We start from the raw sequence: 19,428 nt of genomic DNA on the forward strand, positions 1-19,428 counted from the left end.
TCTATGAACACTAGAAAAGAATTCTGGCGTTTGTGTCCCCGTTTTTTGTGTGTGCGCAGTTTTTGATATTGTTGTGCATTATACAGTAAGTCTTTTTTATATGTATTTGTGATATATGACGAACGAATAGACGTGGTAGTTTAAACCAAAAAGAGATGCGAGTCATACAAAAATAAGAAATAGGCCTACAGTATTATCTTCAATTTGAAATGAAATAAATAAATGATTATTATTCAAAAGGTTGAATTCTTATAATAGCTCTTAACGATTATTCATTCATAACAAATAATTACTAATGAATGACTAACAATACCATCTTCCCCATTACACCTGTACAACACAAACTCATTTGCATAGCAACGCACGGCATACCAAAATGTTCAAAATAGAGCTGCAAGGTCCCCCGAAGATGACACCTATATTTGAAACAAAATCTATAAGAGTCTTCAGTACCCCCACCATGCTTGTGGCTGAGCAGACAACTTTAAAAAATAGAGCTTTAACTCTATTCCACCGACTACCATAGGAATCGAACCCACGACATTCGTGTTACTAACACGACGCTCAGTCGACCGAGCTAACTGGTCATCTTGCTTTTAACTGGGCTAATGTCTATTTATGACGTAATGATGAATTACATAATACACGTATATACTACTGTAATTAGAAATTCCATTTTGTAAAATAACTATGGCTTCGAAATTGATCGTCATGTCTCTATTAAGTAAGTTATCTATAAATTTCCTATCCACCATCAGAATATAACATTCTAGTGTAAATATCTTGGTTGATAGATCGGAAGATATTTATTTCATTGAGAATTATTAGGTTTATTTTATATTGCTTAAAGGTTTGCATGGCGCAATCAATAGGAAGATATAAAGTTTGCGGTACACCACGTATATATAGTTCTGAAAATCATTGAGTTTCTTGATTTTTTACTTTGATGGTTCTCAGGATTGAGATTGAATGCAGAAAGTCCAGGAAACTGGGATACTAAGTGGAATTGGTGTGAAAGCTAAATATATTTGAATTGTTAAATTCAATGTTTACAAAGAAATTTTAAAAAGAAACAAAAACATAATTCAATTTTATCTAGATTTTTATTTATTTTTCAACCATTATAATCTCAAGAGAACACTCCATTTATTAGTACAATTAACTGCTTTTATAACAAATTAATAAGGTTTTAAGCAGACTAGAGACACATTGTACATGGCCCAGTACAGTGCACTGACATCATTCGTGATATATTATTGAATACATTGATTGCTTGTTACAAGTCTGTGTAATATCATAATTCCTAATTGTTATAGTAATATTCATGTTAAAGTTTACTGCATTGTTTTTTAAACAGATCCGTAAGTTCTTTCCAAGACAACAGGTCTTGGGTTTCTTATAAGTTTTTTTCTGAATATGTATTTAAAAATAATCAAATTCAAAGCTGCATAAACAAGATATACAAAATAAATTTATAGAGTTGCTAATGGTAATGTGAGGTCGATGAGGTCAACCAGAGTTGTAAATAAACCATGTCTGTTAAATGGTTTAAATGGTGAATACAAAGATTCTTTTCTATCTCTCTCCCCCCCCCCCACCCCCAATTTGAATCCAACAAAATCATTGAGTAGTAAAGATAAAGATTTTTTTTTTTCTACTCATCTTTCACTTCTTACAAATAGTTGTGATTTAAGCACAAAGATGAAAGATTCCTTTTAAAGATGAATATTGAGCAACAATAATTATACTCCTTTTGCATCAACCAAAAAAACTCCATCAGCACCTTGGTGTGTTTAAACCCCAGGGTTTTGCTAGGCGATGTTGAAGCGGTATAAAGCTACCCTTCAAATACAGTAGAGGGAGCCCTGGTATACATCATTATACAAATCTTTCGTAAATTACAACAATGATTTTGTTGGATGTTTTCAAACAACTTGCAAGTCTTTCATCAGGATTGGCCGTCCCACATTTTGGGTTTCTGGTTCAATCCGTCATACGTGCGCATCACGTCAACGCAGAATAACAAGATGATTGATATGTACATAAACGTTAACCCCGCTGTCGCAGCCCAACCACAATTCACAACAAGATCGTTGAAACGAGTTATTACACCGACGTCACCATGAATGCATAGTTCAACGAAGATGTTATCTTGTATGGTTTATGAATCGTAGAGGGCGCTTACAGCAGGGTTTAACCTCAGCAACCTTGGGCTTCAACGTCTTCCCCCGATCGTTTCGTCACTGTTAGCGTTGTGAAGAGCTGAAAACAAGAACAACATGTTTATTTATTTCGGTATAAAATGTGTATATACATTAAAACAATATGTTAATAGTTTTCACACCATCATAACAATCTCCAAGACCCCAGTGCTACTAAATTATTTGTTTATAGAACAATTAATGATTTATTAAAAATATGTATTACTTGTGGAAAATTAATTAACAAACCTCTGATACGGTTGGATGGATTCCAATGGTCGAGTCAAAATGTTGCTTTGTGGCGCCGCATTTCATGGCAACTGCGTAGCCTTGCGTCACCTCGCCTGCATTTGGTCCCAAGATGTGCAATCCAACTACTCTTTCCTGAAAAACAATTTTAAAAATGAAAAACATATCTATGATATAGACATTATGGTATACTGGTGGTAGACACTATGCTGATTCATCAAATACGACAAGCAAAATTGAACACTTAAAAAATATTGCCTTCCATGATATTGAATCAATATCTTGTTTGACAAAATTTGCCTTCCATTAAATCATAAATCAAATATTTTTTTACTAATATTGTCTCCTATACTTAATACTGAATCAATACCGTGTTTGACGAAATTTGCCTTCCGTAATATTGAATCAATACCTTGTTTGACGAAATTTGCCTTCCATAATATTGAATTAATACCTTGTTTGACGAAATTTGCGTTCCATAATATTGAATTGATACCTTGTTTGACAAAATTTGCCTTCCATAATATTGAATCAATACCTTGTTTGACGAAATTTGCCTTCCATAATATTGAATTGATACCTTGTTTGACGAAATTTGCGTTCCATAATATTGAATTAATACCTTGTTTGACGAAATTTGCGTTCCATAATATTCATAATTCAATAAATACTATATGATGTTTATTGTACAAACCTGATCAGCTTTGTTACATATAAGCTTAGCGTAACAGTCGGCAGCATCCCTTTTGGCAACTGTGTATTCCAATGGCATGTATTTGGTGTGGTATACCTAAATGAAATAAACAGATATTCACTGTCTATTTGTATATCTCTCCAGTGACCATAATAGCCTATCAAACTTAAGCTAAGGGGAATACCCTTAAAGAAACAACTGATCCAAGACTTTATCTATTTATTGTGCCCATGACTTGTAACAATTTTATGTTAAATATTAAAAAAAAAGTATGTTATAATGACCTCTATGTTATTTTCACCATACAGTTTTATAGCATCTTCCTCTGCAAGCCCACAACAGCCATATTCAAGGGGAGTGAAGACAGTTGTTGGAACATTCACATAGTCACACTATAAAGATAATAAACAAATCATATTTACAGTTTAATTAACTTAATTACAATGGGAAAGGGGAGTGATGACAGTTGTTGGAAGATATGGTAACAACAAATATTAGTATTCTTTTAGTCCAGACAAGGGGAGTAAAGTCAGTTGTTGGAAAATTCATATAGTCACACTTGAAAGATAAGGTAACAAATAATTATCGTAACAGTAGTCTAGTCCAGACAGAGGGAGTGAAGTCATTTGTTAGAACATTCACATAGTCACACTACAAAGACATAAACAATAACACACCTGTGTATTACTTCCAGCAAACATCCTCCGTGCCAGAAGTATTCCTGCATTGATTGCTACAGGTGTCAGCTCAGGTTTGCCTTCTAAGATATCACCAATTGCATACACATTTGGAATGTTTGTCTGCTCATTGGTGGCGAAAACTTGCCCGTTCCTAAGAAAATGAAAACACGTCGAGTTGATTCATAAAATGAGATTGGATATACTGGTATCAGTTGTAAAATATTTTGCTTCGGGTTAACACCAAAGTAGTTTTTTTTTAAACACAAATCAATGTTGAATCTATTGTATACTTACTTTTCATTAAGTTTAACGCCAACTTTCTCCAAACCGATGCCAGACGTACAAGCATCACGCCCTATAGCCATCAGAACCTATGAAGACAGAAAAACACAATAAAATCAATTTTGTATTTGACAATCTACAGTAGTTACAGTCAGTTTGTTAATCCATTGTGCGCATGCAGGCACAATAGAATGTGCTGCCTCACTCAATCCTTCGACAACGTTTTGATGTATTTAAGTCCAAACTATGATTATGAACTAGTTAGAGTATTACTAGTTCAGTCCAAACTGAAGACCAATGACACAACATGCGATACAAGATTTTAATGATCAGATTTCAAATCACAAGATGATTTATGAGAACAGAACATAGCAAACAATTCTACTTACTGTGTTCACTTCAATATATTTTTCAGAGCCACCCTCATTGTAAAAGACACGGAGAGTAGGAGGGCTCCCTTCCTTGATGCGTTCAATCTAGGATCATAAAAATAAAGTATACATTTAAATTATCTGGGTGTTAAGTTATTCTAATGCATTTGTGCCCTAAAGGCTTTCAAACGGACACACGTGTAGTAAGTATTATTTTTTTATTTCATATGCATCCAACAGCGAGTAACTTGCCAATTACAGGATGGATAAACTATTTAATAATTTATCATGCTTATAAACTCATTTGAGGCTTAGGGAGTGAAGTTGAAAGAGCTGTGAGTTACAACCCTGGCACTAGGTCAGGATTGAACCCTGCACCTTGGGATTGGAAGGCAAGCACGTCAACTACCAAGCTACAGATCCACTACAGTTTTTGAGTTTATATATTATAAACTGTATAATTATTCATATATCTCTTCTTACCCTGGTTGGTACGGTTTTCCTAATAAAACGCACAGAATGCTTCTCCATGTGCGTACCAATACGTTCTGCAATGTCTTGATCAAATCCCCGTAATAATATAGATCGAACCATGACTGTAACATTTAGGCCCACACCCGCTAAGAAACCAGCACACTCTAAGGAAACGTATGATGCACCCACACAGAGGGTCTTACCAGGACAGTGGGCTAGAGAAAATAGGTCATCACTGTACAAGAAATTAAAAGAAAATATATTAAAAACTAAACTATTGGGTGATGCACACATCATTTTTTCTGATTTAAATTGTTATCAGGTTGCGAGTTCAATTATTTTTTTATTGCTAAAAATGATAATTATACTGATTATTAAATATAAACTATGTACTACTGGTGAAAGAAACAAGCTTAGGTAAATGTCGAATACAAACATCAGAATTACCTAGTAATTGAAAATTCTTTAGCACCAGGAATATTTGGGTATCTAGGCCTCATACCCGTAGCAATGATGAACTTATCTGATGTTAAGGTTGTCTCCTTCCCACGTCTGTTGATACACTATTGTATGATAAAACAAATGTAATAGCTCATGCGTAGGAATAGAACTTAAGCTCTGTCCATCACACTTTATGTGAAAAAAAATGTGATGTTCTCATATATGGACATGATGATGTCAAATCACTACCACGTTTAAATATATCACTACCATATTTCGGCACATCCTACTTTTTTTTGTCAAACTAGTTTGATAGTGTAGACAGAGCTTAAAGCAAATACATTTTTATATTTAAATAGTCAACAGATAAAATAAATAAAACAGCAATTTTTCTTCCAAGCCTTACCTTAACTGTGTGAGCATCAACGAACTCAGCATATGCATTTTGGTACTTGACTGACTTATCCCGCAAGGCAACACGATAACCCCAGTTTAAAGAGCCTATGTGATCCTGAACTCCAGCGACTAAAGTAGCCCAGTTATGAGTCACTAAAACAAAGCATGTGACATTTATTAGTGTTTAACACATTTCTTTAATTAAAGCAGAAATGGTGTAAAAGTAAGGGATATCAGACTGTGAGAGGAATGGGTTCGAAAACCAACTAAGCAATACTGCTTGTATCTTTAGGAAAGATCCTTTCCTCTCTTGGATGAGACATAAAGGCGTTTTTCCCTGTGTTAGGGAATCTCAAGCGATTTTCTGGTCATTGTCCTGTACTGGGTCCTATGGGAGAAGAGTATTGTAGAGGTCAGCAAGTGAGGTCACCAAGTATAATTATAATAATCTCATAAATACTAAAATGTAGATTTTTTTTCCTTACCTTCCTCTGAAAATTCCCATCCATACGGTCTCGCATCTTTTATTGACTGACCTGAAAAGAGAGAATAAAAACTCCTTTAATTAATAAAATTAAAAAGATTCAATATTATAAACATTATTAATGAAATTTATTCCATACCAAAACGACAATGATTGAGGCGTTCTTAAAATTAATTAAATCTAAAAATAGATTAGATTCTGTTCCATCATCTTTTAATTACTTTCAAGGTAGTGAGATGAAAAATCAAAAATTATTTTTAATTATAGTAAGTGTTAATGTAGAATATTAGCAGGGAACAAAGGAACATGAGTGTAAAATTAAAGTAGAATGATTCAATATACTAGAGTACATGATGAGATGTGGACATTTATCCACTTCACACAGACAGCTGATTGAAAATGGAGGACAACATAGCGTGAAAGCAGGAGGAGATATCAAAGTAGAAGAAAGAAAATAATTATAAAATAAGTCAATTACAAATGACTAACTAAAGTAGTCTACATAAAGACTGGTTATTGAAATTTAGCAGGATACCTAAGTTTGACATCTCATTGAAGTAATGAAAGAAATGTCAGTAGGGATGATCTAAAAATAGACTACATGCGAGTAATGTACTAGTAGTACTGTGTAACAGAAGGATTGGTTATTAAAAATTAGTAGTAGAGCTTGGCCAAAAAGTGAAATCGATATGTTGGTGTAAAGAAGATCTAAAAATAGGTTATGTTGCTGTAGAGAGAATCTAAAAATAGATTATGTTGCTGTAGAGAGAATCTAAAAATAGATTATGTTGCTGTAGAGAGAATCTAATAATAGATTATGTTGCTGCAGAGAGAACCTAAAAATAGATTATGTTTAGGCAAAGAATCTAAAAATAGATTATGTTGCTGCAGAGAGAATCTAAAGATAGATTATAAAATATAATTTAATGAAAGTGAGTGATCATTTAATGTGTGAAATATGAACAAGCAGGAAACGAGGCAGCAAGTTGAAATCAATTATGATATAAAAGGTTTTGATTGGTTGGCTCATTTTATAGAGGTAATAGATTTAATGCACTCATTCTATGTCTTTTTAATGAACATAAAATTTTCATTTGTGACCCTGATGACCCAGTGACAACAAAACTCACCAAGGATTGCTGTTTGATGCATAAGCTTCTTAGGTATACAGCCAACATTCACACACGTACCACCAAGACCTGTTGGGTAAAAACAGAAAACATTTAAAAATCTTTATAATATGCATTCACACATATCACATGTTGGTTAAAGACAGAAACAGTTTAAAACCTTTATAACATGCATTCACATGCATATCACCTGTTGGGTAAAAACAGGAAACATTTAAAAACCTTTATAATATGCATTCACACTCATATCACATGTTGGTTAAAGACAGAAACAGTTTAAAACCTTTATAACATGCATTCACACGCATATCACCTGTTGGGTAAAAACAGGAAACATTTAAAAACCTTTATAATATGCATTCACACATATCACCTGTTGGGTAAAAACAGGAAACATTTAAAAACCTTTATAATATGCATTCACACATATCACATGTTGGTTAAAGACAGAAACAGTTTAAAACCTTTATAACATGCATTCACACGTTGATTTGGTCCTTTTAGCAATTTCTTAAGTAAAATCAGACATCAAGCAATTACACATTGATGATTATTGAACAAAATAATTGTCACATTAATAAACTCATTAAAAAATATCACACCAAGGCCAAGCGTCCATGCTGAGGTCAAGCAATCGAGAAAACAAAATTGGTCATTAGCAGTTTGTTACTTCTCAAAGTTTCTTGAAACTGTGATTAGAAGTGCGTTGAAGTAGCAGAGTGACGCAAGGCTTTTTGGAGACAATAGAGCATGTCAAGTACAAGGAGTTCAATGAGATACGTGTAGACAATTGATAAGTCTGTTTAGTCCAAAAAAACAAGTCATTTTGGTTGAATATGATAATGGCTGGGATTAATTAAAACTTCAAGAGCGTTTGTAAAGAGCTTGCAAAAAAAAAAATAATTAATGTGTTAAAAGTCAGTATACTATCGATAATAATAAATATTCTATTCTCAAATCAGGTCGTCATTACAATCATAAAGATATCATAGTGATATAATATAATATCTCTATGATGCAATCTCTCTTAAATCTTATCATAAATTAACACAGAACTTTGAACGTAATAAGGTGCTTCAACCAAGACAAAATAAATAAACTCAAGGCGCAATATAGTATTATTAGTAAAGAATAAAAAAGTATTTATTAAATTATAGTGGTGTACCATGTCTCAATTATTCTAATCTACTGCAGGTACTGCAGTTACTACATATTGTTTTCTCTTTAACCAATTATTTAGTTTCAAGCTATAAACACAGTGCGACTTCTGTAAATTTCTACACTGAAGAAAACTAAAAAATCATATGCTATTTCAGTAAAAAATGTAGTAACTGCAGTAACTGCAGTATTATCATTTTTAATTTATCATTTATCAAATTTCCGACTATGGCTTCCTAGAGTAAATTTATTAAAAATAAAATGAGGTAAAAAATTTGAAAAGACTGCCAGTGGGTTTTGGAACAATCGTAACATACAGAAAGAATATATTTCTTTCTAACTTTTTCACCTGTCTTTGTTATGAATACAATACACAATAACAATTTAATCAAAGTTGGTTTCTAGATGTAGTTTCTGCTCCTTAGAAACCTTTTTTAATAAATCATAATAAAGTGATTATTTACAAGTAAGCTTAGTGATAATAATAAATTATTTAAATGATAATGGAGGTACAGATGTACAAGTAATAAATATAAATAATAAAAGTAAATTAATAACTTTTTTGAGTGATATTAAAAATGATTTATGCATTAGATCAAGTTACCATGTAGCCATCTGTTTTAATACAGTACTCATTGTATATATACATAATAATTAGACAGTTACTAACCCCAAGATGTTCCTATTGGAGACGGCTTCACAAAATCACAAACTGCAACTTTTTTTCCAAATGATGCTGCTTCCTGGTAAAACAAAATATAGATGTATTTTACAAGTCATCATAGTTCATCCATTTTATTTTTTAAAATATATTTTTAAATATTTATTAATACATCTACTTCTTCAATTTGTATCTATTTTTATTATTGGACTGGCCCAAAATATGTCTTAAATGCGTTCAATACTAATTAGTAGTAGTAGTGGTACTACTATTTTTCAAAAATTGGGAAATATTGAAAAATCATGTTTTTAGGACGATGACAGGATTTGATTAAGATTTATAAACTTCACCTGCATATTATTATGGGATGCAAACCCATGCATTAAAAACTGGGTAAAATTATGACGTTTTTTTAATGTAGTTTAGTTATGAAATTACTGGTATGATGAAAATATTTTTTTTTTCTTTTCAAATGGCTGGAGGTTGTTAATATAGACCTATACAAAATGTTCTTAATAATAACGATGATTAAATTATAATAGATGTAACCAAGTACCTGCAGTAGGCAAATATGATAATTTAATCAGGGACACTGTACATTACAAGCATAATGCTAAGACAAACAATTAATTTCTACTACTGCAGAAGAACACAGTATTCGTTGCTAAGAGGGATACTCATTGATTTAATGCAAAGTCATTTTTTGCCAAATCATCCTGACAAGGAACAAAATATGACCTTTGACCTACTGTAAATCAAAACAGACAAGTAGCATATGCTTATATGAATTTTTGCATATTTACAATTGTCATGGTCTATTTATATTATTTTCCTACCTTTTTAATCTTTTAAAGATGTATTGTCCCCCAAAAACATGAAAAATGAAGATTAAAGGGGGATTCTGGGTTTAAAATTGCTTTTAAATATCGTTTATTTATTAAATAAAAAATATTATAACAATATAGACATGTCAGAATGAAGAAGTAATAACGAGAAATTAAAAAAATTAAATTTCATATACATTTTAGGGTAAATTCATGGAAAGTCTGTTTTTCAGCAGCTTAGGGAAGCTCATTAATATTCATGAGATATTCACAAAATCACGTCATCAGTGGATTCCAAACTCGCGACGTCATGTACGTTGCGTTTGTCAACTAAAATTTACATCTCTCTCCCCTGTCAAACGACGACCACCGATCATTGTGAAATACATTTTTTGAAGATTTTCTAAGCTAGGCCTAAAGTGTAATAAAAACAGTAGTAGCATTTATTTGACATTTAATAAAATACAAAATTTAGTACAGATTACGGAATCATAAATTATATCTATTTTTATACCTCGAATAGTACAGACAGATCGTATTATCGGCTTCACGTACTAGGTTAGCCTAGCCTAAATCATTTTTTTTTCATGGGTGAGAGCCATTCTGACTAGGGATTCCATGCCACGATGGCTACGTTAAAACATTGGAGGCCCATCATGGGCCTAGCTAGCCTATTACCAAACGATTGGCCCATAAATAACAAAACTCAGTTGTCATATTATTGATGTTGTGATTCTCTGTGTTTAGAGAAGGATGCTTTAGACCAGGTCCGCCTTATTATTAGCCAATCAAAATTGTATAATTTTTGGAGGGAAAATGTTATCCTCCTCTGAAGCCTAAAATGTGCATATCCAGTATAAAAGTGGAATGTAATAGATATTATAGAGAAGAGAGAATAAGATCAGAGTAGATAAACGGAAAGATGATAAAGAAAATATTAAGGCTTGACTGGTAGTGGTAGAAAGATGTATTAATCGAATTACAAGGACTAAAAGTTCTAGTTGAGTTAAATATACTTTTTGTATGAGTTATCATTCAGTGACAGCTGTGTACGTCGCGTGGAAATATATACGCCTGAGAAAGCTCGGAACCAACTAAAATAAATTCACTACATGGTGGCAGCGGTGAAAATTTTTGTTTAAGATACATGATTGATTACAATTTAAATCTAAAACATAACTTCTACAAAATCGGCTGTAAATATTGAGGCAAAACAAGGTCCGATCGCCGTCCGCACGTATGGTGTCCCGATCGTCTAAAGTAGTAGGCCTAAATACTAATAGGCCTAGTTTACTCTCCAAAAATTGCATCAAGCAAGTAGACCAGGTAGTAAAAAGGAGACCTAACCGATCCGGCCCAGTTAAAAATTGAGCTAGCTAGTGTAGTAGACCCTATGCGAATTGATACTACCAGGCCTTTTACTATAGGCTACACTTGTTAAAATTAGCAATACTTATGTTTACAAATATTCCAACTCTCTCATTCGAGCTATATTATCTATACCATTCCGGTAGGTCGAGTCGACCTTCAATCAAATACTGTACATCGTTCATGTTGTGATTATAGACGGGGTATACTCGACCCGACCAGTTTGGTATTGTATACTGTATCTGCTTATCACGTGACGATGCCAGGCATGGGCAGAGAGAGCACGTGTATCGTTGTCTCGCTCTCCTCGCTCAGCAGCAGGAATGTATACGTTACGCTTCATTGATTTTGAAGGCTTTCCCTAAGTCAGTGCGAAAATCGGCAAACGTAAAGTGCAAACTTATCTAATTTTTCACTGTTTTGATGAATTTTCATAGAAAATTGACTTAATAAATGGGAAGATCGACTAAAATTACATCAGATAAGTATAATTTTACAAAAGTAATTGATATGGTTAATGATAACGAGCCGTCGGAAGATTGACCATTTCACGAATTTCCTATTCTGTAACACAGTGTCATATCGCCGTAGCTGCACTTGTAATCTGGCCTCATTTCACAGCCTTCGTTCTGCTTCACTGGGCGCTTATATAAATTGAAACTTTTACCGTTCAAGAGACAAACAAATATATTTTACATTTTTTTCCATTCATTTTAAACCCGGAACCCCCTTTAATTAAATCAGACTTTGAATATGTTATTTTGTAGTTTTAATAAAGTTAATCACTTCCATAAAAAAAGAAACGAAAAAAAATCATGTTTTCACTTATAAAATGACAAAATAAATGGTTAAATTCAACCAAAAATATATTGGCTGGAAGCCAATTTGACAATTTTTTGCTTTAAATTACATTTTTTCAGGTAAATACATTTTTTTCGATTCAATTTTTTTGTCAAAGTGGATAACTATTATGTTACATTAAAATAGAATATTCAACAAAAAATTTTTAAGAATTATTTTTTTAGGGGGACAATACAGGGGAAAATTTCATTTTAAAATTTTGTTTAGCAATATTGCTAATCAAACTGATTTTTTAGTCCAGAAACATATAGTTTTGTATTGTATTTTTTGCTACGCAATTGTAGAAATGTGTAGCAAGAAGGTTTTTTTGTATAGCTTTTTGCTATGCTACACTGGCGAAATTATTCCCTGCAATACATCTTTAAATTATTATCTTTTTAATCATTTTTTCTTAATAACATTAATTATATATATATTCACTATTTAAAATGACAGTATATACAGCAGTACTATTAGTATATTATATAAAAAGATAATTTACAATAGTACACAGGCTAATGGGTTACTATACAATAGCAGTAATTACAGTCAATTAACGACAGTCTCTAATTGGCTGGGTGGATATCTGTCTTTTACAAATTAATTGATTCATAGCAGCTCGATTAATGCATTAATCACGGCAACTGCCTGCCAGATATTGATGTTGTCACGGTAACAAAAACATATCATTTGTTTTCAATTACCTATAACTAACATTTGGTTTCAACAATTTGGAATTGAAAAAACAACCAGTAATGTCATAACATACATAAGTAAAGTTCAGATTTTTTTTTTTTGCATTTGAAAAAATTACCTTAGAGGCTGCTAGGCCACCAGAGCCCCCTCCAATTACCACAAGATCAAAGTCATACTTGTCTGTTGGAGGGCTAACCATTGACATTAGCCTATTCTCAGTGTGTGCTGCAAACGTGTCGTCTGCACCTCCAACATGTTTCCCCCCTATGAATACATTTGGTACAGTCCGTTGACCTGTCATGTCAGCGAGTTTATCTTGTATTTCTTTGCCATTACCTATCAAAATGAAAAAATTAACCACTATCACAACTGTATGATAACTTACATTAATTCTTGGCAAATACAAAACATATTGCATTAAAATAGTGAGTAGAGTAGTAGCACTTATTGATCATGGAGTCAAGGTTAGTTAATAATAATAGGGATCTTTCAATTTGCAATGATGACCAAACAAATTTCATAATTCATTGTGAGCATTCAGAGATATTGGGACATTGATTAGTTGGGTATTGTTGTACCAAGGTGTTTTCCCGAATGAAACCGTACTTGGTATGATCAAGCAAATTCTGTAAGTTGTTTCTGGACATAGAAACCATCAAGCCTGTGTCCAGGTGAGGACAGGTCTTGGGATAGTTAACTAAATCAAATTGAAGATTTAACATTTGAAATATTTGCTGACAAAATTATCCACTACAAATTTCATAAGGCCCTTGATGATAGGAAAATCAATACCATATCAGGAATAACCTTGTAAATTTCTGGGGGAACGAGAATTTCTAATATTAATATTAAGACATGATAAAAATAAAAACATCTTTCATTTTACAGTAATTATTAAATAAAATGGTGAACTCACCTAGCTTGTCGATTTCAATCGATTTATAAGCTATTTTGAGTGACGTAAACAAATCCTTAACCTAAAAAAATATATATATCGCAAATTTAAAAGCTTTAAAAAACAGATTGGTTACGAAAGTCATCACAGGTACTTCTAATTTTAATATTTATTAGGTCTAATAAAAAATAAATCCCATTTCTCCTCCTACCTTTGTGCAAAAAGGGCAAAATGACTTGCTGAAAATCATCACATTGTTCGAATTAATTAACGTTGCAACCAACTTATTCACGTCTGTTGTAGTAGTAGGAGCCATTTTATGATATGTCTTCAGCAAAAAACTTACTTCGCAATCACTTTACTTTTCAAGCCCAGGACTAGGCCTAACCCGGTAGATCGTCGATTGACAGTATCAGCGAGAAGACGTTCCTCCCGCCGCTAATAAAAAAAAAGGCAAGCAACTGAGCCGCCTAGAATAGGCCTAACGACGATAAGATATTTCTTGATATCTATACGGTTTTCAATAACATAAATACAATCAATTACCAGCAAACCACATTTTGTTTAACACTAAACAGCATAAAGTTCTTGACAATAATATCAGAGCCTATAAACATGAATTACACAATACTTTTTCAGGGTTTCAACTAACGTCACGCCGCTCTTTCTAAATCCGCGAAAATTTCTCAACTAAAATCTTAAACTATAGAGGGGGTAACTTTTAAAATGTTAAAGTACCCCCTCTACAGTAGGTTCGGGCGAACCGTAAATCTAATTGTAACCCTATATTCTTTGATTGTTTTTTTAGGGTGGGTTACTATTAGATGGGGGATTACTATTAGAGTAGTGGGTTACTATTACTAACCTTAAATTAAGCACTTGAAAATAGTAACTAACTATTCCGTTCAACAAATCATAGCAAAATAATAAAACAGTACGAATAAACAACTTTGTTTGAATTCTAACTTTATTTCATAAACTGAAAAACATTCAATCCTCCCCGACTCTCGAGATCAACATGCATTAGCTCCTTATTTTCAAAATACGGCTGCATCATAAACGACCAGTCTTCAATTCATAATGTAATTTTGTCAATAGTTTTTGTGACTCTAATATTAACCTCATGGGTTACTATTAGAGTAGTGGATTATTATTATTATAGATTGACTTATAAGGTTGGTTACTATTAGAAGGAGGGTTACTATTAGAAGTGGGGTTACTATTAGAAAATTTACAGTATAGCCTTCCGACGTACATTAAAAAATGGAACGCTGGCGTATTTATGTGTGGCTATGAAGTATAGTGTATCATCATCATAGAGGATTATAGTGAATATATTAATATATTACACTATCTATGGTATCATGTAGGCCTACTATAGTTTACATTATAGCATCCGATTTTTCTAGGGCTACCAGCCGATACGTAGGCTAATCAACTGTATCAATACCATCTATTTACATGGATTAATATTTAATTTCCTCAACAAATTGCTGTAAATAAATATAGGTAGAGCTATAATAAGCATTGAATTTGCCTTCTCACACAAAGTGTGCTTTTTTCGGGAATTCCCCTAGGCGTTCGTACGTACACATTGAACTTGAACGCAAAACAAAATACCGAGTGAATGATCAAACAATCGGCGGTTCATGATAAATAGTTCACGTGTGTGAGGAGGAGAAAAAAAATACGAATACGATCGTTTTGCTCATTGGTAGCATGCTGCATGAGAGTATATTTTGCGACCATTTAGCGGTGCCATTTATCATGAATTTTATGTGCGAGAGTACCATTTCTGGCCATCTAGGAGTGTCATTTAACAAATTCTCCCCTCAGGAGCGGGGGCAGTGTCCAAAATACTTAGTGTCCGAATTATCCTACTATCGTCATTGCCACATACCAGGGTACATTTACCATCACTAGGTTTTGGTACATCACAATGTAAACTTGAAATGTGGACTTTACCACAATGCTGACATAGTACCTTAGCCGGCCTTACATTCAGATGCTATATGGTTGCCTTTGCCACATTTAAAACCTAACCTCATGACAAAAATATTTCTCTTCTTTACATGACTAGGCTGTTTACTAAAGGAATCGCAATTGTCGAAAGGATGAGATGATTTACAAAAAGAGCACTTTTCTGTTTTACTTGGTTCTCCATCATTTTTCTCAACTTTCTGCTTGAATTCCTTCTTTCTCTCTGTTTTTAAACTTGTAGGCTACGTGAAGACTGTGAAGACAGACCTTTAGGTTTATCTGTGAACGATCGAGTAGATTTCTTGCCGTGCAGCTTCAGACATTGGTAAATTTGCTTCTTCTGCTTTATCTTTTAAAAAGGATGCAAATTGTGCGAATGACGGACTCCCACCATTTTTTATGACACTATTGATCTCCATTTACTCTCAATGTAAGTAGGTAACTTACAATGTTCTGCTGTATAATTAAGCACGACTTCATTAACAAAATCTGAGAAGTCCCGAAGACCAACATAGTCCTTTCCATTTATCTTTTGCCAAGCATCCATCTTTTTAAGGAAAGCCCTCGCTACCACAGAACCGTGACCATACCGATTTCCTTGGTAACAAGTAATTACTAACTAAATTCTTTTGTTTACCTTCAAGGTGTTGACGTAACAAAAAAAATTCTCAATAAAAGTAACTGACTTTGTTTTAATTCGTGATTAAAACGGTGCTTCCCATTTAGGACATTTTAGAGGATCTTCATCAAACTTCTCTACAAGCACAGGAGGCAGTCTCAACGAATCAGTAAGTTGTATAAGATGCATATCACCATATTGTGGCTATGTCACCTGATTTTTTTTCGACATAAGGTAATTGATTCTGTTAAGGATTATTTAAATTAGCTGTCGTAGAAGGAATTACATCATACACATTGAATGTATTAACATCAGAATGCAATGGAACTACAGTACTGTCTGTGTCAACTGGCGCTGTAAACATTGGAAAATCTGGAGAATTAGCATATGTTATTGGAGTAAAGCTTGTAGAGGCAATAGATCGTGTGAAACAGTATGTAAATTATTAGTTGTACTAACTGGTACTGAAAACATTGGGAGTGCTGCAGACCTCACATAACTAAGAGATTTTGACGCAGTAGGCCTAGCAGGAACACAAGCCGATCCACATGGATGGATCACTAGGTGCATTCACATAAGTTGAATTTGCAGGAATTATGTCCATCTGAGAAATACATAAAGTTAGTTGCATTGAAAGAACTAATATTTGGCACTCTGGTAACAGTACTGTTGCGTACATTTGCAAATGATAATGACTGGTTAATGTTAGTGGAAATAGTATGGGTTGAAGTGTCTATTGCCGACTTTGCAATGTAAGTAGAAGTGGCAGCGCAGAGGTATGTACAGCAACACTCGTGGTTGTAGATACACTTTAGGATGAAACAGTAAATTGAGCTGATTCTGCAACAGACCTACCACAACTGCCGATGGTTCACCAACCGCTTTCGGTATATCATCAAGGAATTTCAGCAAACCAAGAGGAATGTAATCATCGTCCTCACCACTCAGCAATGGCTGTGAATCGTCACCATTACATCATCCTCACGCAAGACATCTAGTCTAGCTTCCATCTTTGCTAACTCCTTCTGTTCCTCAATCAACGTAGTCTCAAACTCAATTTCTAACATCTTCTCCTCCATCTTAAACTTATGTTCTGCAGCTTCACGTTCAACCTTAAGCTTATATTTCTTAAGTTTGTGCCAGTGGTGGCGCCAGCGGGGGGGCTACGGGGGCTCTAGCCCCCTCGTCGGGGAGCCTAGCCCCCCCGTCGGGGAACACGGGTACTTTTTGTCGGGGAATATAATATACAGTAAAACACGTTCGCGTTCACTTCATATAGCTTCAGCGCCTAGAAAACCACGACGTTCCATTGACCGTGAGAGTACGTCAGAGGGTTATTATGCACTTTTATGCATTCATTTATTGCCAGCGATCTAACTTACTACTAAACATTAGCTAGGTACGCACTTGTCTGGCGGTATCCCTTTGTACGAATCGTTCAACGTTGGGTCGCGACGCGTGATATCAAGTTCCATCCAGGGACCAAAATGTGTAATGTAGTTATTTTCCAGGCGAAGTTTACCGACGGTTACCGAAGGAAACACGGGTACTTTTTGTCGGGGAATATAATATACAGTAAAAAGCGTTCGCGTTCACTTCGTAGCTAGCTTCAGCGCCTAGAAAACCGCGACGTTTCATTGACCGTGAGAGAGTACGTCAGAGTGATATTATGCACTTTATATGCACTCATTATTGCCAGCGATCTAACTTACTACTAAACAATAGCTAGGTTCGCACTTGTCTGGCGGTATCCCTTTGTACGAATCGTTCAACGTTGGGTCGAGACGCGTGATATCATGTTCCATCCAGGGACCAAAATGTGTACTGTAGTTATTTTCCAGGCGAAGTTTACTGACGGTTACGTCGTGTACTGCGTCGACGTACGCTACACTACAGCAAAAACGAATTATGTTAATTGTTCGTATGTTCACCAATTTTTTTAATTTACAAGTAACATTCTGTACCGTGGGGCACCTAAAATAAATTGTTCATCCATTACTAAACAAAAAAACATGCCATTTTCGCTTAGCCAACATCTTATTATAGCTAAGTTATTACATTTTCAATGTCCTGTATGTCATGAATTTCTCACCACTCGGAAGTCCAGATGGTACGCACGCATACACTTGGGAGGAATAAACTTATTTCCCCGACTGAAAAAGGTCTACGCTTGCGTTTTTTAAGCCTCTATGCCTGATGTTTCCGAAGTATAAAATGCAATTTTTTGAAGACCTGCAGCTCTAGTTTTAAACAGTTTCTTAGCTCAGCCCCAACAATAAAGCTGGTTATATTTCGAAGTACAAAAAGTGCATTTTCCGGGACCTAACATCTCTATTTTTCAAACATTTCTTAGCTCAGTCACAACCTTGATAGGGACTTATATATTTTGTTTCATGTTTTGAAGTATAATAAGTCCAATTTCCGGGACCTCCAACTCTATTTTTCTAAATTTTCTTTGAACTTTTATTTTTTAAATTGAAAAATATGGATTGAAACAGTCATCACGCATCGTTTTTTTGCACGCAGTATTTTATTTATGCATTATAAAAAATGGAAAAAATGGCTACCCTAAATCTGATTAAAATGACCTCAAATGACGCTAGAACGCGTTGCTTTCGGGGGCTTCGCCCCCTGGACCCCCACCGGGGGCCCTTGGCGGCCCCCTGGCCCCCAGCCTAGTAATGCTCGCTTCGCTCGCATAGCCCCCTCGTCGGGGAATGTAGCCCCCGCGTCGGGAAGATCCTGGCGCCACCCCTGGTTTGTGCTTCATTCCACTAAATTCAGCTTTCAATTCCGCCCTTTTGGCCTATTCGACGACTCCTTTTTTAACTCGACGAAGATCTCCAGGCACCACGTGATGCTGTAACAATTCCTATGATATTGTGCGAATATTGTCACGTTATGGCGATACAGCACTGATAATCGGATACTATACGTTTAGAACAAATCATAAATATACAAATATAATACCTGTGTTTTAGGCCT

At 34.3% G+C, this 19,428-nt stretch overlaps 1 protein-coding gene across 2 annotated transcripts; it reads right to left on the reverse strand.

The window, feature by feature from the left end:
* Window positions 1-1,084: 1,084 nt before the first annotated feature.
* On the reverse strand, window positions 1,085-14,523 carry LOC140059594 (thioredoxin reductase 1, cytoplasmic-like). 2 transcript variants are annotated; one of them, XM_072105559.1, is made up of 16 exons: window positions 14,056-14,523; window positions 13,866-13,926; window positions 13,068-13,285; window positions 9,231-9,303; window positions 7,403-7,471; window positions 6,274-6,324; window positions 5,799-5,941; window positions 5,399-5,514; window positions 4,961-5,186; window positions 4,496-4,582; window positions 4,119-4,195; window positions 3,822-3,975; window positions 3,429-3,536; window positions 3,145-3,240; window positions 2,451-2,585; window positions 1,085-2,262 (listed from the first exon to the last, which is right to left on the reverse strand). In XM_072105559.1, the coding sequence occupies exons 1-16, from the start codon at window positions 14,158-14,160 to the stop codon at window positions 2,200-2,202; spliced, it is 1,782 nt and encodes a 593-aa protein (XP_071961660.1). In that variant the 5' UTR covers window positions 14,161-14,523; the 3' UTR covers window positions 1,085-2,199. The 2 variants fall into 2 exon arrangements, with proteins under 2 accessions (XP_071961660.1, XP_071961661.1); XM_072105560.1 differs by having other exon boundaries at window positions 14,391-14,511.
* Window positions 14,524-19,428: the final 4,905 nt, after the last annotated feature.

This window comes from Antedon mediterranea, chromosome 9 (assembly GCF_964355755.1).
Source record: "Antedon mediterranea chromosome 9, ecAntMedi1.1, whole genome shotgun sequence".
Lineage (NCBI taxonomy): Eukaryota > Metazoa > Echinodermata > Crinoidea > Comatulida > Antedonidae > Antedon > Antedon mediterranea.

Coding starts and splice junctions, on each gene's coding strand:
- LOC140059594 (XM_072105559.1), bottom strand. CDS start 14,160: ATGGCTCCTACTACTACAACAGACGTGAATAAGTTGGTTGCAACGTTA. Junction 13,927..14,055: donor TTTGCCCTTTTTGCACAAAG/GTAGGAGGAGAA, acceptor ATATTTTTTTAG/GTTAAGGATTTGTTTACGTC. Junction 4,583..4,960: donor GGAAAACCGTACCAACCAGG/GTAAGAAGAGAT, acceptor TTATGATCCTAG/ATTGAACGCATCAAGGAAGG.